Source organism: Pan paniscus, chromosome 12, assembly GCF_029289425.2.
Source record: "Pan paniscus chromosome 12, NHGRI_mPanPan1-v2.0_pri, whole genome shotgun sequence".
Taxonomy (NCBI): Eukaryota; Metazoa; Chordata; class Mammalia; order Primates; family Hominidae; genus Pan; species Pan paniscus.
Window position 1 is genome coordinate 29,698,784 of NC_073261.2, and position 27,963 is coordinate 29,726,746.

Here is a 27,963-nt window from a genome sequence, read left to right on the forward strand (position 1 = left end):
TATTGATGACTAAGACAGTCTCTGCCCTCAAGAGCTGGGTGAATGAGGCAAATACATTAGCAGATGATAGTGGTGCTACCAAGCCTTTTTCACTTAATAAAACACAGAGAAAATGAAAATATTTATCATGGCACCTTGGGCTGCTTGTAGCTGGCTCCAGGTCCCACCCAGCACCCAGACACTCCAAAGGCTGAGAAACTCTCAGGCTTGCCTTCCTCTAACCTACTTGTGGCAAACCAGCTTGGAAACTCAGAGTGAGGCTACATGCTCTGATAGGAGTAGGGACAGATTGCAGCCGGTGTCTTTCCCAGGCATGTGGGTAAGGGGAGGCTTCCTAGGCAGGTGGCTTCCAGCTGAGTCTTGAAGGGTGCTAGCTAGCCAAGGAGGCAGTGGGATGGACATGGGAGTGAGTCTGCCAGAGGCAGCTGCGTGTGTCACAGCATAGAAGGGGGAATGGCTCAGCTTGAGGGCCAGAGGTTAGAGGCGAGCAGGCATGAGAAGAGGCGGGTCTTGGGTTTTCCTCCAACCAGACTGTAAACTCCTTGAAGGCCAAGACCACATTTTACACTTCTGTCTTTCAGACAGCTGATCACGTGATGAGAGCTCAACACAGAGGCACTGATAGAGTAGTCTCTCTTTACCAGTGATACTGTCCTGATGGCTGCCATGAGACACGTGAACGGTCTCTTTTAAGAACAATGTAAATAAGAGAGGTGTTTTCTAGAATCCGTATAAATCCCACTTGACCTGAAAGATCTGAGAGGCTTATAGTTCTCCATTCCCTCATGTTTCCAGGACCAGCTTCTGGTTTGGCTTGAAATGATGCCTAATATGCTTTTTGTTTTTTTGAGATGGAGTTTCGCTCGTGTTGCCAGGCTGGAGTGCAATGGTGCAATCTTGGCTCACTGCAACCTCCGCCTCCTGGGTTCAAACGATTCTCTTGACTCAGCCTCCTGAGTAGCTGGGATTACACGCGCGTGCCACCATGCCCAGTTAATTATGTACTTTTAGTAGAGGTGGGGTTTCACCATGTTGGCCAGGCTGTTCTTGAACTCCTGACCTCAACTGACTTGCCTGCCTTGGTCTCCCAAAGTGCTGGGATTACACGCATGGGCCACCATGCCTGGCCCCCTCCACCTTTTTTTCTTGACTGGACTCTGGCTTTCACAAACACCTACTTGTAGGGATATGGTCAGTTGCTCTAAAAGAGGATAAAGAAACATCCGAGGCCATGACAAGGTAGCATAGACTCTGTTGTCCAGATACCCATAACTCCAACAATTGGCAGTCAGGGTACTGGATGTTTGATGTGAACAAAGATTTTTATTCTCTTTGAAACGTACTGATAGAGTAGCACAGTTGAATTGCTTGAATTGGTTTTATGCATGGGCAGATTTCAGATACAGGGCTGTTCATCCAGTATCTTTTACAAGTACCAAATTTATAAAAGAAGAAAAAGAAAAGAAAAAAATCTCCAAAGCTCTGTAATTGTCTGGCACACAATTCTCTTCCACTGTGTCTTCTGCGTATACATTGAATATAATGAAAATAAGTGAATCAGCTTGAACGATGCGGCTACATCCCTTACAAGGGAGGGGTGATCCCTTCAAGCTTTCTAAACCATCTTGACAGAGACTTTTGCTGCCACTCAGCATTGTTGTTTGTTCTAACAATGCATGCAGGGTAGCCTGTCCCCCACTAAGACAGGTTGGATTCTCTAGAGTTTTCTGTAAAAATTTTAGGAATGCCTTGTGTACATTATGTAAATACCAACAGCCACAACACTTAAGCATGGTAAACACTTACAATTTCATAATTGTGTAGCCACACAACCTGACATTTGTATGAGTCACTTGATAGATAACATCTTCCCCAGTGGTATGAAAGTGAAATAGAAAACGCATCTTTCAAGGGTTCTCTCTTTGGGCAAAGGTGTGGGGGGAAGAATAAAAATTTAAAAATAAGAATAATTTTGCTGGGCACAGTGGCTCACACCTGTAATCTCAGCACTTTGGGAGGCCAAGGTGGGCATATCACTTGAACTCAGGAGTTCAAGACCAGCCTGGGCAACATGACAAAACCCTGTCTTTACAAAAAATACAAAAGTTAGCCAAGCATGGTGGTGTGTGCCTGTAGTCCCAGCTACTTGGGAGGCTGAGGCAAGAGAATCACTGAGCCTGGGACATGGAGCTTGCAGTGAGCTGAAATCACACCACTGCACTCCAGGCTGGGTGATGGGTGTGAAACCCTGTCTCAAAAAATAAAAATAAAATAATAATAATTCAGTTCTGTTAGAAATCTAAGGTCTTTCATCTGGATGAAACTTAACATCCACCTAGAGTTGAATATACACAGTGGTTGGTTCTGTTTGAATTTTCTCTCCTTAATTTCTTGGGCCTCCCGTGCCCTGTCTGATTATACAACAGAAATAGTTTGTATGCTGTGTCTGAAACACTCTGCATCTAACAAAGAGTTAATAGACTCTACACTGTTCACCTTGGTCCCAGTTTATCTAGTTTCTGGATGAAAGTGATTGAGTGCACTGTTGATCAATTACAATGGAGAGGTCTCCTACCGTTTGTGCATATACATTTAAAAAAGCCAGGGAGGTCCGAGCGCGGTGGCTCACACCCATAATCCCAGCACTTTGGGAGGCCGAGGTGGGCAGATCACCTGAGGTCGGGAGTTTGAGACCAGCCTGACCAACATGGAGAAACCCCATCTCTACTAAAAATACAAAATTAGCTGGACATGGTGGCGCATGCCTGTAATCCCAACTATTTGGGAGGCTGAGGCAGGAGAATCACTTGAACCCGGGAGGCAGAGGTTGCGGTGAGCCAAGACTGCGCCATTGCACTCCAGCCTGGGCAACAGGAGCAAAACTCCATCTCAAAATAAAATAAAATAAAATAAAATAAAATAAAAATAAAATAAAAAGCCAGGGAGAACCTCCTGATGTGATTCCTCTAGCAGGCTTTACACTGGGTCGGGGAAAGAATCTCACTAGAGCTAGTAGCCAAGAAGCCAGAAAACACAATATAAATATTCATAAATAATGCAAGCTTGATTGTTAATGCATGGAGGGGGCTGGGGTAGAAAAGAAAACCAGAGATTATGTGCTTGAATTCTTAGAAGCTGACTGCTATAGGCATGGCCCCACCAACAGCCATTTACCATCAAAGAGATAAAAGGAAAAGATTCACTTCCTGTGTGTACTCTGCTTTTAGCTCAGATATCACTTCCAGGAAGGCTTCCTTGCCCCCAGATGGCTTAATCCTATCGACTGTCCCAGAACTGTGCGTTTGTAGCATTGTACTATGGTTTAATTACTTACCCATTTCTTCTACTGTGAGCACTTTGTGGTTAGATAACAGCTGCCTCTGTAATCATAGGCACTCAGAAAAAGTTTGTGGAACAGCAAAAATGTGTGTGGAAAGGAAAACAGCCTCAACATAGAAGCTTTGTTGGGGACAGACTACAAAATAAATGGTAAAGTTCTGGCAGAACCTCTTGGGTACAATTCCACTGAGAAATAAAGGCAGAAACAGAAACTGTAGAAGTAGAGAATAAATAAAAAGGAAGTGATAGAGGAGGAGAATCATCATCAACAATATTAAAAAGAGAAAAAGATATGGAATGGGATTCAGTGGGGTTTGGATGGATTGTCTTTGATTATTAACAGATACTATGGACTTAGTTGGAAAATCCAGGATCATAAACTCTGCTAAGTTAACATGAATCATCAACCAATTATACCCTATACCTTGGAATCATATATTCTATGGCATTCCAGTTTCTTGGGACAACTCACTGAAATCCAGACTTTCCTGAGCTACAATGTATATGGTTTGAGATAAGTGTAACCCTATTTTCCAAAACCTGCCCTTCTGCTGCCAGTTGAAGCAGCAACGAAGTATCAAAAAAGCCTCCAAGTGAAAGCAGTTGTGTTTTTCCTGTACACTTTTTGTCTTCTGCTGTGCTTCCTCCACTATCCAGAGTGCAGGGGAAATTCCGCTTTTTATCTGAATAAGCCGGTGGAGTCTATAACCGAAGTTTGTCCTTCCCCCCATTCCTTTCTCCTCTGACATATGCCTCTGCTTATAGAATGTCTGTAAATGCTTTCATTTCCTTCCTTCACTAAGAGAAAAAACTGGAGAAGGTGAAGAGAAACATCTTTTTTTTTTTTTTTTTTTTTTTTTGATGGAGTTTCACTCTTCTTGCCCAGGCTGGAGTGCAATGGCATGATCTTGGCTCACTGTGACCTCTGCCTCCTGAGTTCAAGCGATTCTCCTGCCTCAGCCTCCCAAGTAGCTGGGATTATAGGCAGGCACAACCATGCCCAGCTAATTTTTGTATTTTTAATAGAGACAGGGTTTCACACTGTTGGTCAGACTGGTCTTGAACTCCTGAACCTCAGGTGATCTGCCCGCCTCAGCCTCCCAAAGTGCTGGGATTACAGGAGTGAGCCACCACACTCGGCTTTTTTTCTTTCTTTCTTTTGAGAGAGAGAGAGAGAGAGAGAGACAGGGTCTCACTCTGTCACCCAGGCTGTAGTGCAGTGGCATGATCATATTTCATTGCAGCCTGGAACTCCTGGGCTCAAATGATCCTCCCGCCTCAGCCTTCCCAGTAGCTGGGACTACTGGTGCATGCACACCAGGCTAATTTTTAATTTTTATTTTTTTAAAGACATGGGTCTCTCTCTGTTTCCCAGGCCGGTCTCGAACTCCTGGGCTCAAGCAATCCTCCTACCTCTGCTTCCCAAAGTGCTGGGATTATGGGCATGAGCCACTGTGCCCAGCTGGGAAATATATGTAAAAATATTCATCCACTCAACAAAATTTTGTAACTTGCTGAAGATGTGAGCAGAGAGGTAGTCTGGAGGGGTGATGTAGGGGCTCTGGAATCAAACAGACCTGGATTTGAACTCTGATTCAAACATTTACTAATTGCCTAAATTACTGTTTGTATCTGTCAAATGTCTTAATTTCTCAGGGCCTCAGTTTCTTCGTGAATAAAATAGGGATAATAGCTCCTGTTCCATTTGGTCTTTTGGGTAATTCATGAAAATGGCTTGGGGGCATTCTCCATGATGTTATCAAATGGCAGGACTTTCTTCCTCTGCAAGAAGTAGTTTGCTTGTCTGTCATTAAGAGCACTGTAATAGCAAAGCCTAGAATCATCTATTCCTAGGAGATATTTTAGGCAGGATATATCCAACAATGTATTAAAAGCTTTACCTTGGAATGGTCTCAGTCTTTACCTCTGTTTACATCTGGTCATGAATCAAATTGCCAGCTTGCTACTTGGCAATGGCTTTGTCATAGAATACAGGAAACCTGGCTTTCAGGTCCCCAACGTATTCGTCCGTTTTCATGCTGCTGATAAAGACATACCCAAGACTGGGCAACGTACAAAAGAGGTTCAATGGAGTTACAGTTCCACATGGCAGGAGAGGCCTCACAATCATGGTGGAAGGCAAGGAGGAGCAAGTCACTTCTTACATGGATGGTGGCAGGCAAAGAGAGTTTGTGCAGCAAAACTCCCTTTTTTAAAACCATCAGATTTCGTGAGACTTATTCACTATCACGAGAACAGCACGGGAAAGACCCTCCCCCATGATTCAATTACCTCCCACCAGGTTCCTCCCACCACACAGGAATTGTGGGATTTACAATTCAAGATGATATTTGGGTGGGACCGGAAGTAGAGAGAAAACACACTCAAAGTAGAGGGAAGAGCTGTCATTGGATATCATGGCTGTGATCCCCCAAGTTGTGTCCACAGTGCTGGGCAGTGGACAGATCTTTTGGTATGGTTCCCCTAAACTAGTAAGAGACTATGGGAGCAGGGATGTCACGTGTCTCTTCCTGAAGTTTTAAATTAGCCGTCATGGAGAAACCTCAACATGGGAAGGCTGATAACTCCATGCATATTCTAGCTGATTATTAATTATTCTTATCTTGAGATAAAAATAATGGAATTTATCGGAGGTGGGGAGGGGACCCTGTTCTGATTGATGCCTCTTAAGAGTTTTCGATTATTGAAATTACTGTTTTCTGAAAAGAATCTACTTATTACTTTGGGAGTTTGGCAGGAACAAGGCTGCCTCCTTGATCTTTGGCCCCTCAATTCCCTTACAGGTTACTCGGTAGGATTGCTGTAAGGATTATTGCGGCAATAAAGTTAACACATCCCTTGTTTTTGAACCATTACCAGCTGTGTGACCTTGGGCAAGCCCTTTCACCTCTCGGCTAGTTTCCTCTTATGAAAAATGGGGAATAAATTTAAAACATGAGATATGCAATAAACGATCTAACACCCATGCCTGCTATACGGTTGCCTGCTATACGGTTAAGTATTCAAAAGAGGACGTACCCAGGGGTAGTTACTGTTAGCACAAGTCCTATGGATACTATGAAAAACAGGGACAGACCACCCAGGCTTTCTACAAACGAGTCAGTTTTTTGCATTTGAAGTTAACCTCTAACCTTGTGAAACGGTGACAGATAAGGACATGGGGTTCAGGAGAACGGGGCATAGTGGAAAATCAGGGGCATTAGCACCCAACGATGTGCGTTGAAACCCTAGTTGTTTTTCTCCTTCCCAGTTGCTGAAATCAGCCCTTCTGGCCGATTCGCGGGGTTCTCACCGGGAAGTTGGGGCTGTCGCGACCGTCCGCGGGGCCTCGGGAGCTCCTGTGGGGCTGGGCCCGGGACCTGTCCCCGGGGAGGCCGCCCAGTTTGGGCGGCCCGGAGCGGGGCGCGCCGCTGGGAAGGGGCCGGGTCGAGGCAGGCAGGCGCCTGGGAGCTGGGGCAGCCCCGGGTGGTCGGGTCGCGCGCCGAGGCGCAGGCCGAGGGCTCGCCCGGGCCTTTGTTGGCCGCCGGAGCGGTCCCTGCACGCGCCGGGAGGATCTCAGCCAGATGTGGCAGCGGGGCGGCGGGGAGCAGGCCGGCGCCCAGAGCTGGGACCCGAGACCGCGGCTCCGCTCCGGACCTCGCCGTGACACCGATGAGCCGGGCCAGCCTCCCGAACGCTCCGCAGGCTGCGTGGCGGCGCCCCTAAGTGACAGTCGCGCGGGCCACTGGTGGGGCGCGGGGCGCGGGGCCCGCGGGGCCGGCGGCGGGCGGCCAATGGCTGGCGGGGTCGGGGCGGCCCGGCGGGGCGGGGCGGGCGCTCCAGCGGCGGGGGCGGAGCCGGCGGGGCGGGCGGGGCGGCCCGCAGCGGCGGCGGCAGCGGCGGCTACAGCAGCTCCGCCGGCAGCCGCGGGAGCACGGCGACGCCAGCGGCGGGTGAGGGGCTCGCGGCGGCAGCGGCGGCAGCGGCGGCGCGCGGGGGCGGGAGGGGGCGCGGGGCGGCTGCGCGGAGGGCGCGGGAGTGGGGGGCGGCGCCGGCGGCCGGGCTGGCGGCCCCGGGCTGCGGGAGATCCACCTGCTGGTAAAGGAGCCTACTGCGCCGCGGCCCGGTCGGAGCTCTGTGCGGGGGAGCTGTTGGCGCCTCTGGGCGCGGGGCCGGCTCCGGGAGCGGCTGGGCCTCGGGGGCGGGCGGCGGGGCGCGGGCCGGGCCGTCCTCCCAGCGTCCCTGCCCCGCACCGCGCACCCCTCGGGGTCGCGCGCCCTCCCTGCGGCCGGCTCGGCGCCTGGTGCGTTCCTGGTGCTCCCCGGCGTGGCGGGGCTCGGCGACTTTGGGGGAAAGTGGAGCAAAGTGCTGATCCGGGGGGTGCGGAGGGGGAGGGACAGCTGCCTGTGGGACCCGGGGGCTGCGCGGGAGTCGGCGCCTTCGCGGGGGCCGCGGGGCAGGTGGGCGGGGGCCGGACGGTCCGGGGCGCAGGGGCAGGGGCTGCTCCCGAGGGGACCGGCCGTGCAGCCTTCGCAGGGAATTTTCACACAAAGTGAAGGGCTGCGGGGCCCGCGTGAAAGAGCAGCCCCCGTTTCCCCAGGCCTCAGCTCTCTCCGTAATGAGGAAGCTGCAGTAGGACCCTGAGGCTGGGTCTCGGTGACTCCACCAAGTGTGCCAGGTGACATCTCGGAGGCGAGCTTTTCTGAGCTGGCAGTCGAGCCACTTGCACACCCGCCTTTATTCCTCGCAACAGTGTGTTTCTCTGGAGCGGTTTCATTGCCTACATTCCGCATTGGAAAATAGAAGCAGGCACAATGTATGCTTTGAATGCTTTCCACGTATTTTGCTGTTGTGCTTTTGCTGTTGGACAAATTATTTGATAAAAGATAATGACAGTCGTTCGTTGGAACGTAGACTGTAAATTTAGAATAAAAATATGCGTTTTGTGGTTTATGTTTCTTTTTCTGAATGTTTAAAAAACAGTTTGATGAACAGGTTATCTAGACATAGATTTCTTTAACCCACACGTGTAAACCCGAAAACGCACTGGGCGATGACATTACGTAAGCTGTATTAAAGAAAACTACTGACCCGTTTATAAATGGCAAATAAATGAATTTTGCCACAATTGTGGTGTGTAAAGTTATATAGGCTTACGTCATGGATTTTATTGATTCCAGATATCAGGGATTATTGTGCCTTTCGTTCTTAAGTCACCTCTCCCCTGTCTGTGGGATGCTGATTAAGGAAGATGCCAAACGTTCGGCAAAGTGTTCTCAGCCGTGGACTATATTGAGTATTTCAGAGAACACTTTAAAATAAGTAAAGGTTTTGTATCCAATAATAAAATGAAGACTGAAGCCCTTAAAGGATTGCTAACAAAACAGTCTGATGTCTAGAGTTGAAAGTTCCATTCACCTTTGGGAGGGTGGAGAAATGACTAGCAATTTTAGCCACTACCTTTTTTTGTTGTTGTTAAAGATTCAAACGTGTTAGGTTATAGTCTCCGAGAATATTAAGGGGCTAGATTAAAATTTTTGCAAATGTGGACACTAATAAAAATGTGGGTCACCTGTGTCTTACAAGCCAGCCTGTGAATTATGTCTCATAATTGAAGAGTGAGTAGATCCTTGGTTTTACTCTTGTCCGAAGAGTTTCTTCACTTGTGCCGTGCAGTTAAACTTATTAGTTGGGAAACCCTAATTAAAAATGTATGACTACATTCTTACTGAGTAAAACACTCATATTTTTCTTGCAAAATTTCAGGGCTTATTTGCTAGTAGAATTTATTGTAAGTATCTTCAGAGTTTCATAACTTACTGGATCCAGTATTTTTTATTTTTTTCATATATTAGGGGTAGTATATCAATAGTTTACTTTGGTTTTAGAGTTCATTTACTTGTCTCTATGCATTTCTACGGAATGTTTTTACAAGCTTTATTTGTATTTAGTAAAACTTTTAAAATATCGTTAACTATATGATGTGCGCTCTACCTCCCCGTTATTATGAATTGAGTGCTTACTCTAATAACCTGTATGCTTTTTAGATCTTTTACTAGAACAAAATTCTTTCTCAAGTAAAATAGGGCTAAGTAGATAGCAGCTGAAAGTTATAAGTATTTTAATATAATGCCACACCGGGATTAATGTTCCAAGTTATATAATTCATAGAATTATCACCCCTGTTTTTATAATCAGGATTCATTATTGGGTGCTTATTGATTTAAGACAATTAGAGCAGTCTTGCTATGAAGTTTTTTTTTTTTTTGAAATGGAGTCTCTGTCACCCAGGCTGGAGTGCAGTGGTGTGATCTCGGCTCACTGCAACCTCTGCCTCCCAGGTTCAAGTAATTCTCCTGCCTCAGCCTCCCGAGTAAGCTGGGATTACAGACACCTGCCACCACGCCTGGCTAATTTTTGTATTTTTAATAGAGACAGGGTTTCGTCATGTTGGCCAGGCTGGCCTTGAACTCCTGACCTCGGGTAATCTGCCTGCCTCGGCCTCCCAAAGTGCTAGGATTACAGGCATGAGCCACCACACCTGGCCACTGTGAAGATTTTGATTCTAAACTGTAGACGTGGGCATGTTTGATGTTAACTTGTCTTAACTGTAGAAGGTGAATAAGTTCAATCTTAGAGAACAGTGATAACTTCTGCATGAGAATATTTTTAGATCTCTTTGTGTTCAGGTAGTAAAAGAGGTTAGGTGCTTCTAGAATATTATGTGGAAGGTAGAGCTGCTGTCTGAGGAGGGTTAACAGGCATAGTTTGGTGGAGGGTTGTGGTGAGGTATCAGCCAAAAGCTACAGGAAGTGGAGATTTGTTTAAAGTTGTATGTTTAGACTTTGAAAATTTCCATGAATTTTGCAACTTACTCCATAGTAGATCAGTGTGTGTTATATAATTTTTTTTTAAATTTACACTTACAGTTGGGTATAATTCTGCAGTTTTACCTGATACCTGGAGTATCCCTGGAACGTCTCTTCGTATTGCCAGGTGCAGGCCTCATTTGAGAGGGAAAGTGTAGCAGCTAAGAGCTTGGACTTTGGAGACAAACAAATTCGAGTTCTTTCTCTGGATTCATTTCCTTGTGTGTAGAACAGGGTTAATAATGCCTGCCTCATAGGAATGATTTTGTGAAGATTTAAACCATGTGGTGGATCAGGCACATAGGAAACATTTCATAAGTTGTAGTGGCTGTCATTATTAGTACTATGCCCCTGTGATCTTTCTTTACTAGGGGGAATTTCTTGTAGTGTTCAGTGTTAAGAAGCAGTGGTGGTGGCAATTTCTGAATTGCCTGCAAATGGCTGCTTGAATCGGTTGTGCTCTTCCCCAGAGAGAATTTTCCCTTGGAACTGCTGGCCTTTTTTGGAGGTATATTAACTCCCCCACTACAGTGTCAGTATATTACCAGGTGCATCCTGTGGCACCCCCTGAGGCTACCAGGAATCTGTGCACATCTTGGAGGGCCTGACATGCCTCCAGGGATTGAGACTGACCATGCATAGAGTGGACTGGAACCAGTAGCTGGCTGTTTTGTTGTTGTTCAATTAACCAAAAAAGTTTGGTTTTTAGTACAGTTGACATTTTTTGAGAACCTATTATATGCTGAATGCTGTGCTTAAGTACTTCTAACGACTTCATTTCGTTCCCTTTTCCCAACAGCTTTCTTCGATCAGTGGTGATTTCCCAGATTTCTTGATTTAAAGCAATGCAGAGTGATAGAGCCTAAGGCGTACAGTATCCTGGCTGGATTGCTGCATTTTCTAAATGCTTAAATAGTTCCAGTTTACACCCTGGGAGTGGGTTAGTCACTGGAAAAACGACATTTATTTTATGACAGTGATAAACAGCAGTTATAACTGTAACCTTTTTATAATTTATGACAATATGTGAAAGAGGACACAGGACAGATTGTTACCTCATTTTGTGAATGAAACCTTGAGACCTAGATAAGTGGCATGCCCCAGATCATGTAAGTAATGACAGAGCTGGGTCAAGGGTCCAGGTCTTTTGACCCTTATATATTGTATTCTGTCAATTTTCTTATTAAAAAAATTTCCTATTATTGTGCAATAGGAAAACTGGAGAGAGTGAAGATTATGTTACTCAGGAACCATTGTGTGATCATTAGAGTTCTCATCTTGGAATCTGTGAGCTCCACTTCTCCCTTTAAAATCAGTCACCATAACTCTCTTTTTATAGACAAAACAAAACCAACGCGGAGGGAATATAGTTTGAAGCTGTTTTGTATTTTTTTCCAGGAGGAGAAGGACCATATAATTCCAGTATGTTAAATGAGTAGTTTCGATGTAGGGATAATCTTTATAGATGCAATTTAGCCCTGCCGAAAGTCTGTTTATAATGATGAATAGTAAATGAAGAAACTTACATTTTGCATTACCGAATGAGCTTGACTTTCTCTTTTCCCCTGAATAGGAAGGGAAAAGGCCAAGGCATCAGCGTGTGAAGACCGCAAAGACGATCCCGAGTACAGTTGTGAACAGCATTGCTGCTAGGCTCCTCCTGCAGATCATCTGAAATGAACCTCTCTTATTGATTTTTATTGGCCTAGAGCCAGGAGTACTGCATTCAGTTGACTTTCAGGGTAAAAAGAAAACAGTCCTGGTTGTTGTCATCATAAACATATGGACCAGTGTGATGGTGAAATGAGATGAGGCTCCGCAATGGAACTGTAGCCACTGCTTTAGCATTTATCACTTCCTTCCTTACTTTGTCTTGGTATACTACATGGCAAAATGGGAAAGGTAAGGAAAATGACTCGGAAAATGTGCATGAAATGTACTAGGGTTTTTGCTTGGTTAAGGTGCCTAAATGCTTAGGTCAAATACCCTGGCAATCTGCGTGTTACATGCTATCTGCTGGCAGTTTCTTTCTGATATAAAAATGAAACAGTATTCTTGGACAGAGGACACAGAATTTCTAATTCCAGTGGGGCTTGTTTTGTTTTCAGTTTCTTATAATTGTACTTGGAGAAACAGATACTGATCAGTGGTTTATATTCTAAAAGACAGCCAAGTTGAATAATAAAGACTTTTGTTTTGGCATTTTGTTCTTTTTACTAAACATAATTAAGTGTTTAATAAGCTTCCTTGTACCGAGTGTTGCATAAAACACTTAAAAGGACACAATTAGTGCCTTCGTGAGATTTACATGCTAATTATGCTAATGATTGGGTGCTATGTAGTTAATGATTTAAACTGCATGCATTGACAGATTACTCCTTAGGCAAAAGTATTTAAGAAGGGATAAGTAGAAATTCTGATTGGAATATTAAAACATTTTTTAAAAATTAATTATGTTTAGACTGTTGAACCGTGTTTTAAAGAGAAGCTATCTGTTCATTAACTGGAATTATATAATTTTAGGATAATGGATTTATTTGCTTTTTTTTTTTTTTTTTAAGAGAAACTACTTGAAGTAAATTCCTACCCATACTTCTTACTTGTCTCCTTTCCTTTGATTAATCTAAGGAATGTTGATGATGAGAAGAAAGATGGAAATGTTGAGGTGGTTGCATATTTGGTTTGTTAGAATATCTGTCATCACCTGGGCTATTTGAAGCTGCTGTTGCTGATGTTGTTTTATTGACTCATATGAAGACAACTGAAAAGATTGCTTTGTAACCTTATTTTTTTCTGATGTGTGTTTACATCCATGTCTATATATACATATTGCATATGTATATATCTGTATATGCATGTATATGTTAAAAATCTGATATAAGTAAAAACATGCTCTGTGCTTTGAGCAAGTAGAGTCTTTTCCCCTTCTTTGTCTTTCTCTGAGTTGGGCTCTAATTTTGGGGGAACTCTTGGGGGAAAATGAATGAAAAACTTGCTAAGGTCCTTTTTGCTTTATATACAAATATGTACATTTTAGAATTCATGTTTTTATTGTACTAAATGAGAAGGCTTAATCAGGAGGTGCTTTGTTTTTGTTTGTTTTTGAGACAGAGTTTCACTCTGTTGCCTAGGCTAGAGTGCAGTGGCAAGACCTCAGCTCACTGCAACCTCTGCCTCCTGGGTTCAGGCAATTCTTGTGCCTCAGCCACAGGAGTAGCTGGGACTACAGGCGCAGGCCATCATGCCCGGCCAATCAAGAAGTAGTTTGAATAGTTAATCAAACTATTGATTGTCCCTGACATGAACAAAACAAATGACTGGCTATTAAAAGTCTGTTTATGAAATAAGAGGGTTGATGAGCAGAAAAGTATATGGGTTTTTTTTTTTTTTTTGTATGAAACTTACCTATTCAGAGAATTGTAGTAGTGGAGAAACTTGACCCTTCTCACTGTGCCTTATTTGAAAGATGGCAAGTCTTGGAATCTCCATTTAATTTTCCTTGTTTCTTATGTAAAGGCCTTATAATAAGCATAATTATTAAGCTGTCTTTAAAATGAAAATTAATTAAAAAAATAAAGATTCTTTCTCCATGCAGTGTTAGATGCACACATACAGTCTGTTAACTTTGATCATCATTCTCTAAATAGCTCCATAATTCTTCTTTGCAAACTTCTGCTCTGATTTTCTACTTGGTGTTTTTTCCAGACTCTTCCAGGTATCAACACAGGTTTCTGGTTATGGTTACATAAAATCTTTTGTGTTAAATGTTATCGTTTCTGTAGCCACTCAAACTGTTGGGCATTTGGATTCTTTCTAGATAGTTCTGGCAGTCAGACAGCCTGGGTTTTCCAGAGAAGTCCTGATTTGAGAGACTCAATTCTAATATACCCATAAACCACGTGCTCTGATTTTTATTTTGAAAGTGTGGTTTCTATAAGCTTTGACGTTTCTATACTAATGGGTTTTTTTTTGTTGTTTTCTCATTCATTCATGGGTCCCTTACATGTACCTATCTTGTGCCTAGCCCTGTATTATATGCTATTAATAAGAAAAGCAATAAGTAATTTTATGCCTTTGAGCAGCTCAGGGACTGGTCAGGGAAAGATGCATGTAAACAAATTTACCATCAGATAGAGTTAGATAGAAACAATAACAGTGCTTGCCTGTAAGTGTATTATATGTATTTTAATCCTCATAACAACGATTGGAGATATTATCCCCTTTCTGTAAATGGAGAAACCAAGGCAGAGTGACTGAGAAACTTACCAAGGTCATATGTTAAGTAGTGGAGTTAAAGTTTGAATTCAGGCAGCCTCATTCAAGAGCTTATGCTCTTAGCTATTGGTCTGTTGCTCAGAAAAGCAGAAGCAGAGGCTACTAATTCTTCAGGTGCTTTACACAGGAGGTAGAATATGAAGGATGAATGTGAAGGCCAAGCCAGGCAGAGTGGGGAACACTGGGCATATCAGGTCCAGGGATCTGCGTGTGCAGCTACAAGTTCTGAAGGGGAGTAGAGTAGTCATCCTTTGGAATTGTGAGATGCTCGTTAATACCAGCACATAGGACTCAGGCCCTCTCAGTGTTCAGCTGGTAATCACAGTACTGCAAGGTTCTTGTATCGGTTCAAACCCCAACAGCGCACCAACAGACAACACGAGGCAGTGTGGAGCAACATGCTGTTTTAATGAGCAGGCAGGCTGAGGCCTAAAATGGTGTCAGCCCCAAGCGAGGATGGGGCAAAGGTTTTATAGTCTCCTGTAAATAAGAAGTGTCCTAGTCTGACGTAACTGCTACGTTGTACCCAGGTGACCCCTTTCTCAATCTTCAGGGGTACGTGTCTTCCGGCCGGCTCTCTTCCTGCTTCTGCTATCTTGCTGGCGCATGCTGCTGGCGCAAGTTGCACCTTGGGACTGGGCCTGAGAAGGGAGGAGTTATTCATCTCCTTAAGCTTTCAGGCCCTGGGGAGAATCTTACAAGTACAGTTCCTAGAAGTACTGGTTTGACATAGTCCTCATTCACCACTTGAAAGAATACATGAGCTGGTCCATGGGATTGGCATAAGTTGGGGAGTATCTCAGGAATCCTGCCAGGGAAGCTGTGGTGCAAGACAGAGTAACAGTTTCAGCGGGGTATACTGGATTCCCACATAAAAATGAGGCAGATTTCCAATTACGTGGAATGGACAAATTGGGACAGTTGTAGGTGGGTGTTGTGAGAGTGGGGCAGGAGTAGTTACGTGTCTGTCTTGCCAGGAGGAGCATGGCTCCTGATGGACCTCCTGCTGTGGTCAGGCGCAATCTAGACCCTGGGCGAGATTGATGAAGCAGTCACGGGTCCCTGTCCATGGGGACAGAGACTGGTATTATTTTTGCAGTGCCTGATCCAGTGGTGCTTAGTAAACATGTAGTAAACATTTGTTAGATAAATGCTTGATTCCTTCAGCAAAAATGTATTTAAACAGTTTTAAACAGCTTGAGATATAATTTACATACTATACAATTCATCCATTTAAAGTGTACAATGAATCGGTTTTTGGTATATTCACAGATATGTATCCATCACCACAGTCAATTTTAGAGCATTTTTATCACCTCAAAAAGAAATCCTATACCCTTTAGCTATTACTGTCCTAATCCCTACCTCCCTCCCCTCCCCTCCTAGGGGTTAGGCAACCACTAATTTTTCTGTCTCTATAGATTTCCCTATTCTGGATTTTCAGATAAATGTAATCATACAGTATGTGGTCTTTTGTGACTGGGTTTTTTCACTTAGTGTAATCTATGCAATGTTCACCCGTGTTGTGGCAGATCACTTCACAGTGGGGTTGCTTCACATACACAGAAAGGATATGTGCTTCGTCCCTTCTTACAGCTGAATAATAGTCCCTTGTATGGATGTACCACACTGTTTATCCATCCATCTGCTGGTGAACTTTGGGTTGTTTCTACGTTTTGGCTATTATGAATAATGCTGCTATAAACATATCAGGTACATGTTTCTGTGTGGACATGTGTTTTTATTTTTCTTGGATATTTACCAAGGAGTGGAATTGCTGGGTCCTATCATAACTCTATTATGTTTAATCATTTGAGGAATTACCAGACTTTTTCAAAGTGATGAGACCTGTACACATTCTTATTCTTTTACTTCACTCTGTTTATCTTTGAATTTACTGTGTGTCTCCTGTAGACAACATATAATTGGATCATGCTTTTTAAAATCCAGTCTGACACTCTGTGCGTTTTGATTGGGTTGTATATGCATACATACTTAATGCTATTACTAATATAACTGGATTCATTTCTGTCATCTGATTTTTTGTTTTTCCTGTGCCTTATGTCTTTTTTGTTCCTGTGTTCCTCCCTTATTGCTTTTTTTTGCATTAATTGAATTCTAATATAGCATTTTAATTTCATTAATGACTTTTTCACTACTTTTGAGTATTTTTAGTAGTCTCTCAACAGAATCAGCTTTAGATTTATACTAGCTTAATTTTAGTAATATATAGGAGTGTTGCTCCTATGTAGGTCTACTCCTTTTTACCCTTTTGGGGGGTATTGTTATACTTATTACATCTGTTAATGTTGCAAACCAAACAATATATTGTTATAATTATTATTTTTATGTGTTATTATTTCCTTAGCCCATTGCAGTTTTATTTCCACCTACCTCCTCTGTGCTATTACTGGCAATTATATTACTGATATATTTCCACACGTTATAGACCCAGCAATGAATTACATAAATATTTTATACCATTGACTTTTTAAATCAGTTAACAGAAAGAAGAAAAAATACATTAATAGTGTATATTCTAATTTCATAATTATTGCTGCTTTTTGTGTGGATTTGAACCACCATCTGGGGTAACTTCCTTTCAGCCTGAAGAATTTCCCTTAGTGTTTCTTATAAGGCATGTCTGCTGACAATGAATTCCCTCAGTTTTTGTTTATTTAGGTATGTCTTTATTTCACCTTTATTTTTGAAAGATAGCTTTTCTGGACATAGGATTCTTGGTTAACAAGGACTTTTGTTGGTTTTGAACACTGTGTGATTGCATTGCCTTTGTCCTCTATTATTTCTGCTGAGAAGTCAGCTATTAATCTTATGGAAGTTCCCTTTTAAGTAATGTCATTTTTCTCTTGCAGCTTTCAAGATTTTCTTGTGTTTGACTTTTTTCATTTCCACCATGTGTTTGTGGGTCTCTTTTAGTGACCCTGTTTGGAGTCTGTTGAGCTTCCTGGTTGAATAGCTTATTGTTTTTCAGTAAATTTGGGAAGTATTAAGTCATTATTTCTTTGAATTATTTTCTTCTCCTTTCTCTCTCCTTTCCTTCTGGTATTCCCATTACACATGTGGTGGTGTGCTTATTGGTGTTCCACCTTTCTCTGAGGCTGTGTTCATTTTTCATTTTTTTCTCCCTCTTGAGCTTACATAATCTCTACCGACCTGCCTTCCAGTTTGCTAATTCTTTCTCCATTGTGTACATATCTATTCTTGAGGCATGTATTAGTTAGGGTTCATCAGAGAAACAGAACACACACACACACACACACACACACACACACACACACACACATGCACGCACACAAAAGATTTATTATAGGAACTGGCACATGTGATTATGGAGGCTGAGAGGTCCTAGAATCTGCCGCCTGCAAGCTGGAGAACCAGGAAAGCTGGTGGTGTAATTCAGTCTCAGTCCAAAGGCCTGAGGATAAGGGAGCCAATGGTGAAAGTCCCAGTTCAAGTTCAAAGGCCCGAGGACCAGCTGGGCTGATGTCTGAGGGTGAGATATCCTAGCTCAGACCAGAAACAAAGTTGCCCTTCCTCCACCTTTTTGATCTACTCAGGCTCTTAGTAGATTGGATGATACCCACCCACATTGGTGAGGGTCATGTTCTTTCCTCAGTCTACAGATTCAAATACTAATCTCATCTAGAAATACCTTCACAGACATATCCAGAAATAATGTTTTATCAGCTCTCTGGGCATTCCTCAGCCCCGTGAGATTGACACATAAAATTAACCATCACAAGGTCCTCTGGTGAATTTTTACTTCTATTGTACTTTTCAACTCCAGAATTTCCATTTGGTTCTTTCTTAAAATTTCTCTCTTCTTATTAATAGTTTATATTTGATGCCACTTTGTCATACCTTCTTTTACTTCAATTAAATTTTCTTTTAGTTCTGTGAGTTTATTTATAATGGCTGATTTGAAATCCTTTAAAAAATAAATCCTGACTGGGCACGGTGGCTCATGCCTGTAATCCCAGCACTTTGGGAGGCTGAGGCAGGTGGATCACCTGAGGTCAGGAGTTCGAGACCAGCCTAGCCAATATGGCAAAATCCCATCTCTACTAAAAATAAAAAATTAGCTGGGTGTGGTGGTGGGCACCTGTAATCCCAGCTACTGGGGAGGCTGAGGCAAGGAGAATTGCTTGAACCCAGGAGGCGGAGGTTGCAGTGAGCCGAGATCGCCCCACTGTACTCCAGTCTGGGTGACAGAGCTAGACTCCATCTCAAAAAATAAAAATAAATAAATAAATCCAACATCTAGTTCATCTAGTTGTACTCACAGGCAGTTTCAGTTACCTGCTTGGTTTTTTTTCCCCGTTTGGTGTATTGGTTGTATTTTTCTGTTTCTTTGCACATCTCATAATTTTTTTATTGGAAACTGGACATTTTAGAGAAATGTAGTTTAGCAACCTGGGGTACTAAGGTCCCCTTCACCTGTTGTTATTTGCTGGTTTATTTGTTTAGTGGCTGGCTGCAGCTTCAGCTCTTGGTTTGCCCACACTCACCCTGGGATACCCCTTTACTCTTTCTAAGACTTCTACACTAATTACCAGCTGATTGTTTTATTGTTTACACCAATGCCCTGGGGCATAAATTCTGCTACAAACTAAATTGTGGTTCCTTTTTTTTTCTTTTCCACCTATAATGTATTCTATGATAAAACTGTGATTCCTTTGAAGAAATAGTTTCTAAGGTCAGTGTCCGATATTTTTCTGACCCCAGGAGGACTCCTTTCCACCTCTTTTGCAGGTTCTCTCCTGCAAGCCAGCTCCCACACTCTAGGCCGTATCTTCACTAGATCCACAATTCTCCCCATTCTCTCACCACAAGCCCAAAATTCTCCAGGCGCTGTTGCAAATGAAGCCCCTTCTTTGGGAAGAGATCAGGAGCTGTTTTATGGTACTAGGCAGGATTTTTGAGTCTTGAGGTGGGACTGAGGATAATGACAGGTTTTTCTCTGAGTGGCAGCCCCACTCTAGGGGCTGAGCACTAAGTGGAGAGGCCAAGAGGTTGAGGTTCTTGTGGCTGTGCTTTTCCAGGGGTGGAACCACTGCCTTACAAGCCCAGGAAGGGCTGTCAGGGCCCTAATATTCTCAGCACACTGCACCCAATGTAGAGCCTCCATTCCATTAGCAGGGGTTGGGTAGAGTAAGAGAGCCCCCACATCTCAATTGCACTTGCCTGGGACTTAACCTTAGCTACAGGCAGTTGGGGGCAGCAGGAGAAAAGTTGAAGTCCTGCTTCTCCCAGGATGAAATCCTGCAGCTTGGAGCTGGAGAGCAAAGGGAGCCCTGTGTTCTTGGCTGCTGTAGTCTGGAGTGAGGTCTCTACCTCACTGGTTGGGGAGAGAAGAGGGGGGAATGATCTTGGTTCAAATACTGTGCTCTCAGCTTTCTCACTGAACTTTTAGATTTTCTCGTATAGGCATTTATTCATGTGCTATTTGTCCTTGAGACAGTTTTCAGGTCCTGGTAAGAGGTTTTTAAAACAATAATTTTCACTAGTTTCACTTCACAGGGGATCAGCAGAGCTTATGCTGTTGCGTTGGAAGTGGAGCTCCAAAAATATTTTGAAAATGCTTTATTCATTACCAGATTTCATCAAATTTAATACACCATTAGATGCACCATGATTGTAAAGTACTGCTAAGCAGGAAAAGCAGCTGCTGATTAAACTATGACATGCCATCACGTGTAAGAGTCACCTTGATTTCAGATGTTGAAATATGGGAGAAAATGTGTACCTTTGAATCAGTAGACTACAGTATATTCTGAGAAAACACTTACTGCAAGAAAAGATCAGATTCATATCCTGTTAGCTATAACAGAAACACCAGACGAAGCATTTTATTGGAAACTATGATTCTTATTTGTAAACAAACAGTGAATAAAAGTTTTTAGATTTGTTTTTCTTTACAGAATAAGCAAAGCTGCTTTCAAATACGATATAAGGAAAATTAATACTAAGTCTAGGACTTGGAATACGCCGTCATCATTCTGGCTTACTGAAATTGTCGACCTGTGTTTTTTGAGTGCCTTCGGTGTGCCAGGCACTGTTTGTGGTCTGGGATGCATTAGCATTAGAACATGTTAGAGGAATATCCTTGCCTTAGTGTAGGAGAGGAGGGAGGAGAGAGCTGCAAAACAGTAAAACAGTAAATTAAACAGTAAGCTGAACAGCAGTAAATGTTTTTAAAAACTTTATTATGAAATACTTTTAGATTTACAATAAATGTACAAAAATAGTACACAGATTTCCCTTATACCTAGCCTCCCCCAATATTAACAACTTATATATAATCAGAGTAGTATAATTTTTGAAACCAAAAGATTAATTTTGATTTAAAATTATTAACTAATCTACAAACCTTATTTGAATTTCACCAGAGTTCCCACTAATGTCCTTCTGTGCCAGAGTCCAATCTAGGATCCCATGGTGCATTTAGTTGTCATGTCCTCCTACTTTCTTCCAGTATGCAGAATTTCCTCCATCTTTTTTTTTTCTTTTTTTTTTGAGATGGAGTCTCGCTATGTTGCCCAGGCTGCAGTGCAGTGGCACGACCTCGGTTCACTGTAACCTCCACCTCCCACATTCAAGCGATTCTCCTATCTCGGCCTCCCTGGTAGCTGAGATTACAGGTGCCCTCTACTATGCCTGGCTAATTTTGTATTTTTAGTAGAGATGGGGTTTCACCATGTTGGCCAGGCTGTTCTCAAACTCCTGACCTCAGGTGATCTGCCCACCTCGGCTTCCCAAAGTGCTGGGATTACAGGTGTGAGCCACCATGCCTGGCCCTTTCTTTGTCTTTTATGTCCTCGACATTTTTGTGGAATGCCCCTTAATTTGAATTTTCCTGATGATTTATCTGGTTAGATTGAGGCACAGTCGGCCCTCTGTATACACAGATTCAACCAACCACAGATGGAAAATGTGGTTAGGTCCACAGTGTTTGTGTCTGTACTGAACATATACAAACTGGTTTTTTTTGGTCATTATTCCCTAAAAAACACAGTATAACAACTATTTAGCATTTACATTGTATTAGATATTTTAAGTAATCTAGAGATGATTTAAAGTATACAAGAGGCTGTGTGTAGGTCATATGTAAATACTGTGTCATATATCAGAGACTTGAGCATCTGCAGATTTTGGTATCCTCAGAGATACTGGAACCTATCCCCCATGGATAGCAAGGGACAACTCTAATGCATTTTTGGCAAGAATACCACAGAAATGATGTTGATGTTATGTCCTTTCTTTTCTGAGATGGAGTTTCGCTCTGTAGCCCAGGCTGGAGTGCAGTGGTGCAGTCGACAATCTTGGCTCACTGCAACCTCTGCCCCCTGGGTTCAAGCAATTCTCCTGCCTCAGCCTCCTGAGCAGCTGTGATTACAGGTGCACCCCACCACACCCAGCTAAGTTTTGTATTTTTAGTAGAGACAGAGTTTCTCTATGTTGTCCAGGCTGGTCTCAAACTCCTGACCTCAGGTGATCTACCCGCCTTGGCCTCCCAAAGTGTTAGGATTACAGGCGTGAGCCACCACGCCCAGCTACCTTGTTTTTTGAAACTGGGTCTCACTGTGTCACACAGGCTGGAGTGAAGTAGTGTGATCATGGTTCACTGCAGCCTTGACTTCCTGGGCCCAATCAGTCACCCTCACCTCAGCTTCCAAAGTTGAGGGAAGGCCCACAGGCATGCACTACCATGCCCGGCTAATTGTAAAAATTTTTTGTAGAGACAGGGTCTCACTGTGTTGTCCAGGCTGGTCTTGAACTCCTGGGCTCAAGTGATCCTCCTGCCTCAGCCTCCCAAACTGCTAGAATTACAGGCATGAGCCACCGCACCCTGGCTGTATTATTCAGTTAGCACATTATATCAGGAGGTGTGTGATGTTGATGTGTCTTGTTACTGGTGATGTTTGCTTCGATCACTTGGTTGAAGTGGTGTCTGACAGGCTTTTCCATTGTAAAGTTACTATTTTTGCCATTGTAATTAATAAGCATTTTGTGGAAGCCAATATCCTGTTTCTTATCATACTTTTACCTACAAATGTTAACATCCTTTGATGATTTTTGCCTGCAGCAATTTTTTTAAACTTTTATTTTAAGTTCAAAGGTACAAGTGCAGATTTGTTGCATAGGTAAACTTGTGTTATGGGGTTTGTTGTAAAGATTATTTCATCACGCAGGTATTATACCCATTAGTTATTTTTTCTGATCTTCTCCCTCCTCACACCCTCCACCCTCCAAAAGGCCCCAGTGTGTGTTGTTTCCCTCTGTGTGTCCATGTGTTCTCATTTAGCTGCCACTTATGAGGACATGGGGTATTTGGTTTTCTGTTCCTGCATTAGTTTGCTAAGGATAATGGCCTCCAGCTCCATCTATGTCCCTGCAGAGGACATGATCTCGTTCTTTTTTTATGGCTACCTGCAGCAATTCTTACTGTGGTGTTTTCCAAATGTAACTTTCTGTTTCCATCATTCATTCTGTACTTATTAGTTAATTGGAATTCCACTGTAAGGAAGAGATGTCTCTTCTCCCTCATTTCTTTTTTTTTTTTTTTTTTTTTTTGAGATGAAGTCTAGCTCTGTCACCCAGGCTGGAACGCAGTGGCACAATCTTGGCTCACTGCACCCTCTGCCTCTCGGATTCAAGTGATTCTTGTGCCTCCACCACCTGAGTAGCTGGGATTACAGGCATGCGCCACCATGCCCTGCTACTTTTTTTTGTATTTTTAGTAGAGATGGGTTTCACCATGTTGGCCAGCCTGGTCTTGAACTCTTGACCTCAGGTGATCCACCTGCCTCAGCCTCCCAAAGTGCTGGGATCACAGGCTTGAGTCACCACGCCCGGCCCTCCTTCATGTATTTCTTTCTTATTTCTTTACGTAAGTATGAACTCATGGATATTTATTTAATTCTGGGGTTATGATCCTTTATTACAGTAACTTATTTTGTTGTTTAAATTGTCTCAGAGGTGGCCATTAGGAGCTTCCTCAAGTTGGCTTCTGAGCCTTTTGTTGTGCCCCTATCATTTTTTTCAAATTTATTGAGGTGAAATTAACATAACGAAATTAACCCTTTTAAAATAAACAATTTAGTACATTCGCAATGTTGTGCAACTACCACCTCTATCTAGTCTCCATCATTTTTAGAGCCATTTTTCCCTTTCTGGTGCCATAGCATGCTCCAGGCTTGTCCTGTATTTTCTCTACCCCTGTCCTGGAAGCAATCATTTTTCCGAGGAGCCTGTAGTTCCTTTGGAGAATAGAGTCTTGCTGTGCTCATTCCTACCGTGGCATCATCTTTCCAGTCCCTCTCAGTGCACAGAGCAAGGGGATACATGTGTGCATGCATAGCATCCTCAGCTATTTCCATGTCCACCTGCGTTTCTTGAATTCCTAGTGATCCCTCGGATTTTAATTGAATACTGTAGTGTCCATGCTAGTCTCCTCTTTTCCTTATTTGTAAGTCCTGCCTCCGACAGTAAAAAATATGGCTCTGGCAGGATGCAGTGGCTCATGCCTATAATCCCAGCACTTTGGGAGGCTGAGGCAGGTGGATCACTTGAGGTCAGGAGTTCAAGACCAGCTGGCCAACATGGTGAAACCCCATCTCTACTAAAAATACAAAAAATTAGCCGGGCATGGTGGATGTGCCTGTAGTCCAGCTGTTCGGGAGGCTGAGACACAGGAATAGCTTGAACCCGGGAGGTGAAGGTGGCAGTGAGCTGAGATCGCGCCACTGCACTCCAGCCTGGGTGACAGAGCGAGACTCCGTCTCAAAGAAAAAAAAATACGGCTCTTACTATCCCAATATAGTTGCTTATGCTCAATCCCAGTATATACGTACAGTAGTTTCAGAATTCTAACCCATACACAAATGAAAAGTAAATTTACTAGGGTTCAATATTTGTGCACAGTTCTTTTTGTATTTAGTCTTGTAATATACAGATGCTATTTTCTAAAGTTACTTAGGTTACATTTTAGTCACTTCCTCTTCCGTGTGGTTATGTTATTTATTTATAATCTGTTTAGGTCAATATATTACTGTTTGTATTCTGTTTTGGGTTTCTCCCATGTCCTGCTAATTGCAATTATTTACATTTTGGATATGTGAAACATGTTGGTTCTGAGTCAGAACAGTAAAAAAGGTATGCTGAGAGATGTGTCTCTTCTCATTCCTCCTGTCCCATTTCTATTCCTTCCTTGTTTCTACCCATCCATCCCTTGTAGGTGTTCAATCTCACTATTTTCTGATTTATCCTTCCTGGATTTCTTTTGTATTTTTAGTGTAGACAGGGTTTCGCCATGTTGGCCAGGCTGGTCTGGAACTCCTGACCTCAAGTCATCCACCTGTCTCAGCCTCTCAGAGTGCTGGGATTACAGATGTGAGCCACTGTGCCTGGCCTACAGGTTTTTTTTTTTTTTTTTTTTTTTTTTTTAAGATTAGATTTAGCCTTAATTTTTTTATTCAAACCACGGTAAAGCAAGAATTTAGTTTTTGGGAGAAAACTCTAGTTGCCAATTATGTTGTAAACATGAAAGTCTGGGGATAGAGTTGATTTGATTAACATTTAGATTTAAATAACTTATTTGGGAAAAGTAGATTCTGTATCTTTTTTTGCTGAAGTATATTTTGCATGTCTATTAATATTTACTTTTCAAAACCTAAAGATAAAAGGCCTTTTTTTTTTTTTTGAGACATGATCTTGCCCTGTTGCCCAGGCTGGAGTGCTGTGGTGTGATCTCGGCCCACTGCATCCTCCATCTCCAGGCTCACTGCAGCCTCTGGGCTCAAGCAATCCTCCCACCTTAACCTCTTGACTAGCTGGGACTACAGGTGTGTGCCACCACACCAGGCTAATTTTTTTAAAATGTATTTTTAGTAGAGGTGAGGTCTCACAGTGTTGCCAAGGCTGCTCTCAAACTCCTGAGCTCAAGCAATCCTCCTACCTCAGCTTCCTAAAGTGCTGCTATTACAGGCATGAGCCACTGTGCCTGGCCCAAAAGGGCATTTTTTAAGAAGCTCTGTTCTGTGTATTTCCACTAGGAAGCTAGAAAGTAACTTAGAGCAAATTATAGTCAGTATTCATTTGGTAAAGTTTGTTTCCAGCTTAAATAATAGTAAATGTTCACATGTCAGGATTTTGTCTTCCCTCCACAGTTGAGATGAGATAATATGATTTTCTAACCAAGATGAGGGGTTGGCGTGTGAATCCGTCTTCAGTTCAGCAGGTTTAGATATTTATTGCATTCAGAGCAGTTTCTCTTAAGTAATGTTTTAAGTATAAGAAAGATGTAAAAAGTGCACAAATCATAAGTGTACAGCTCTATGAGTTGTCACAAAGGGGCACACCTGTGTAACAAACTCCAGAAGTACAACATTTCAGCATTTACCTGTCTTTCCTGTATTTTGGTGCACATATTGGTACACAACTATTTCATTTGTCGGGTCAGCAGCTTTTTAAAAAGGAGTCTTTCTCATGGTGCATCTCTGAAGGACCCAGACAAGTGATGAGAATCAGTAGTGTTACTCATGCATTCATGGAGGTGTGAACACAGTGCTGTGATAGCACTGGGGTAGAAACAGCACAATTGAGATGAGGGATTCTGGAAAGGCTTCTCACAAGGAGCGGTGTTGGAGTTGGTCTGAAAAGAAGGTAGGAATTTAATGGGGGAGAAAGGTGTTCGCTGTGTTAATAGGGAAGGTGGATGTTGGATTGAACCAAGGAGTGGGCACGTGTAGTGTTTGGTCTGATGAATACAGGTCCAGATGCACGAAGGTTGGAGAAGAGTGGAGGAGACTGAGGGAATGAGGAGGGGACAGGGACTGTTAGAGCTGGGAGCAGGGATGGTAGCAGTAAAGGTGACGAGAGATCTGAAGGGCTCGGCAGGAATTTCTGGTGAAGAGTGTCATTATGTTACTACTTTATCCTAAATTTTACTTGCTATAAAATATCCTGCTGTGTGTGGTGACTCATGCCCATAATCCCAACACTTTGGGAAGTTGAGGCAGGAGGATCCCTTGAAATGAGCCTGGGCAACAAAGTAAGACTCCATCTCTACAAAAAATGTAAAAATTAGCCGAGTGTGATGGCTTTTGTCTGTGGTCCCAGCTACTGAGGAAGCTGAGGCAGGAGGATTGCTTGAGGACTGGGAGGTTGAGGCTGCAGTAAGCCATGATTGAGGCTAACGTGGTACTTATGCATGTGTGAACACATGTCTTTTTTTCTCTTGTAAGTTACTTAAGTGGTTAGCTGATTTTTTTTTTGAACTTCAAACACCTCAATCAATATAAAAAACAAGCACAAATATTGTAAAACTACCATATTTATATTTAAACTTATTATTAATTAGCAATACTATGGGCTTTTTCATTAATTTCTTCATTTCTAAACCTTCCTAAGGTTAATAGTAATTCTCATTTTTATACCTTTCTGGGATTTTAGAAATCTCATCAAGCTGGAAAATAAAAAAGTGAGTGTCTTCTGGGACCGTTCGTGTCAAATGTGATCAGGATTATTGACTGAGCATTGAGTAGGGGCCAGGAACCTGGTTGCTTCCCCTGATGTAATTTAAATCTAGGTTACTTGTTGTCTGGGTTCTTTTTTTTTTTCCCCCCAAATTAACTTGTTAGTTTAATGAGGTCTTTTGCGCTCAAATTTATCATATAGATTTTAGTTTTGCCCAGGCTGGTGTTTCCCCTGTGGAATAGCATTCCTTACCGACCACTTGTCATTATATCGACTTAGTAGAGAGATTGCAAACTTAACCATTTCTTGTTGGGATCTTCCGATTAGAAGGCCACTTAGAGTTTTTTTCTTCTTCTCAGACAAGAGGTCTAGTCTAGCATCTTGGTTATTTTACGACAGATCACTGATTTTTTTTTAACCCAACTTCTTTATGTGACCACTGTGCTTATCTTCCTCCCCACCCCCCGTTCTTCTTATACTTTTATTTTGCTCCAAAACTGTGGGTTTGCACAGAACTTCCTTTTTCCTTCCTTCATTATCGTACACACAGATAGACAAAAGTTTCTATATAAGCAGACATACTTATTAGAGTAACGAAATAACAAATGTATTGACTGTCTTCTACTTATTCAAATTCAGAAAAAAATTGCTGGGCACAGTAGCTCACGCCTGTAATCCCAGCACTTTGGTAGATCACTTGAGTTCAGGAGGTCAAGACTAGCCTGGGCAACATGGTGAACTGTCCGCCTCCCCGCCCCCCATCTGTACTAAAAATACAAAAATTAGCCAGGCATGGTGGTGCGTGCCTATAGTTCCACCTACTTAGGAGGCTGAGGCAGGAGAATCACTTGAACTGGGGAGGTGAAGGTTGCAGTGAGCCGAGTTCGGGCCACTGCACTCCAGCCTAGGTGATGGAGTGAGACTGTCTCAAAACAAAAAACAACAACAACCCAAACTGACACAAAATTAATCATATTCCTTG

The 27,963-nt window shown here is 42.9% G+C and overlaps 1 protein-coding gene across 4 annotated transcripts in view; it reads left to right on the forward strand.

Annotated features, from left to right (window-relative positions):
* Positions 1-7,186: 7,186 nt before the first annotated feature.
* The window catches only part of MGAT4A (alpha-1,3-mannosyl-glycoprotein 4-beta-N-acetylglucosaminyltransferase A), a 119,537-nt gene continuing 98,760 nt past the window's right edge, over positions 7,187-27,963 (forward strand). The window contains exons 1-2 of one of the 4 annotated variants that reach the window (XM_034953693.2): positions 7,187-7,292; positions 11,782-12,110. In XM_034953693.2, coding sequence (XP_034809584.1) covers positions 12,017-12,110 — 94 coding nt within the window. In that variant the 5' untranslated portion in view covers positions 7,187-7,292; positions 11,782-12,016. Of the gene's footprint in view, positions 7,293-7,356; positions 7,438-7,539; positions 7,643-11,781; positions 12,111-27,963 lie in introns of those variants that run through there. The other 3 variants (XM_034953694.3, XM_055107625.2, XM_063594575.1) reach the window with 3 other exon arrangements.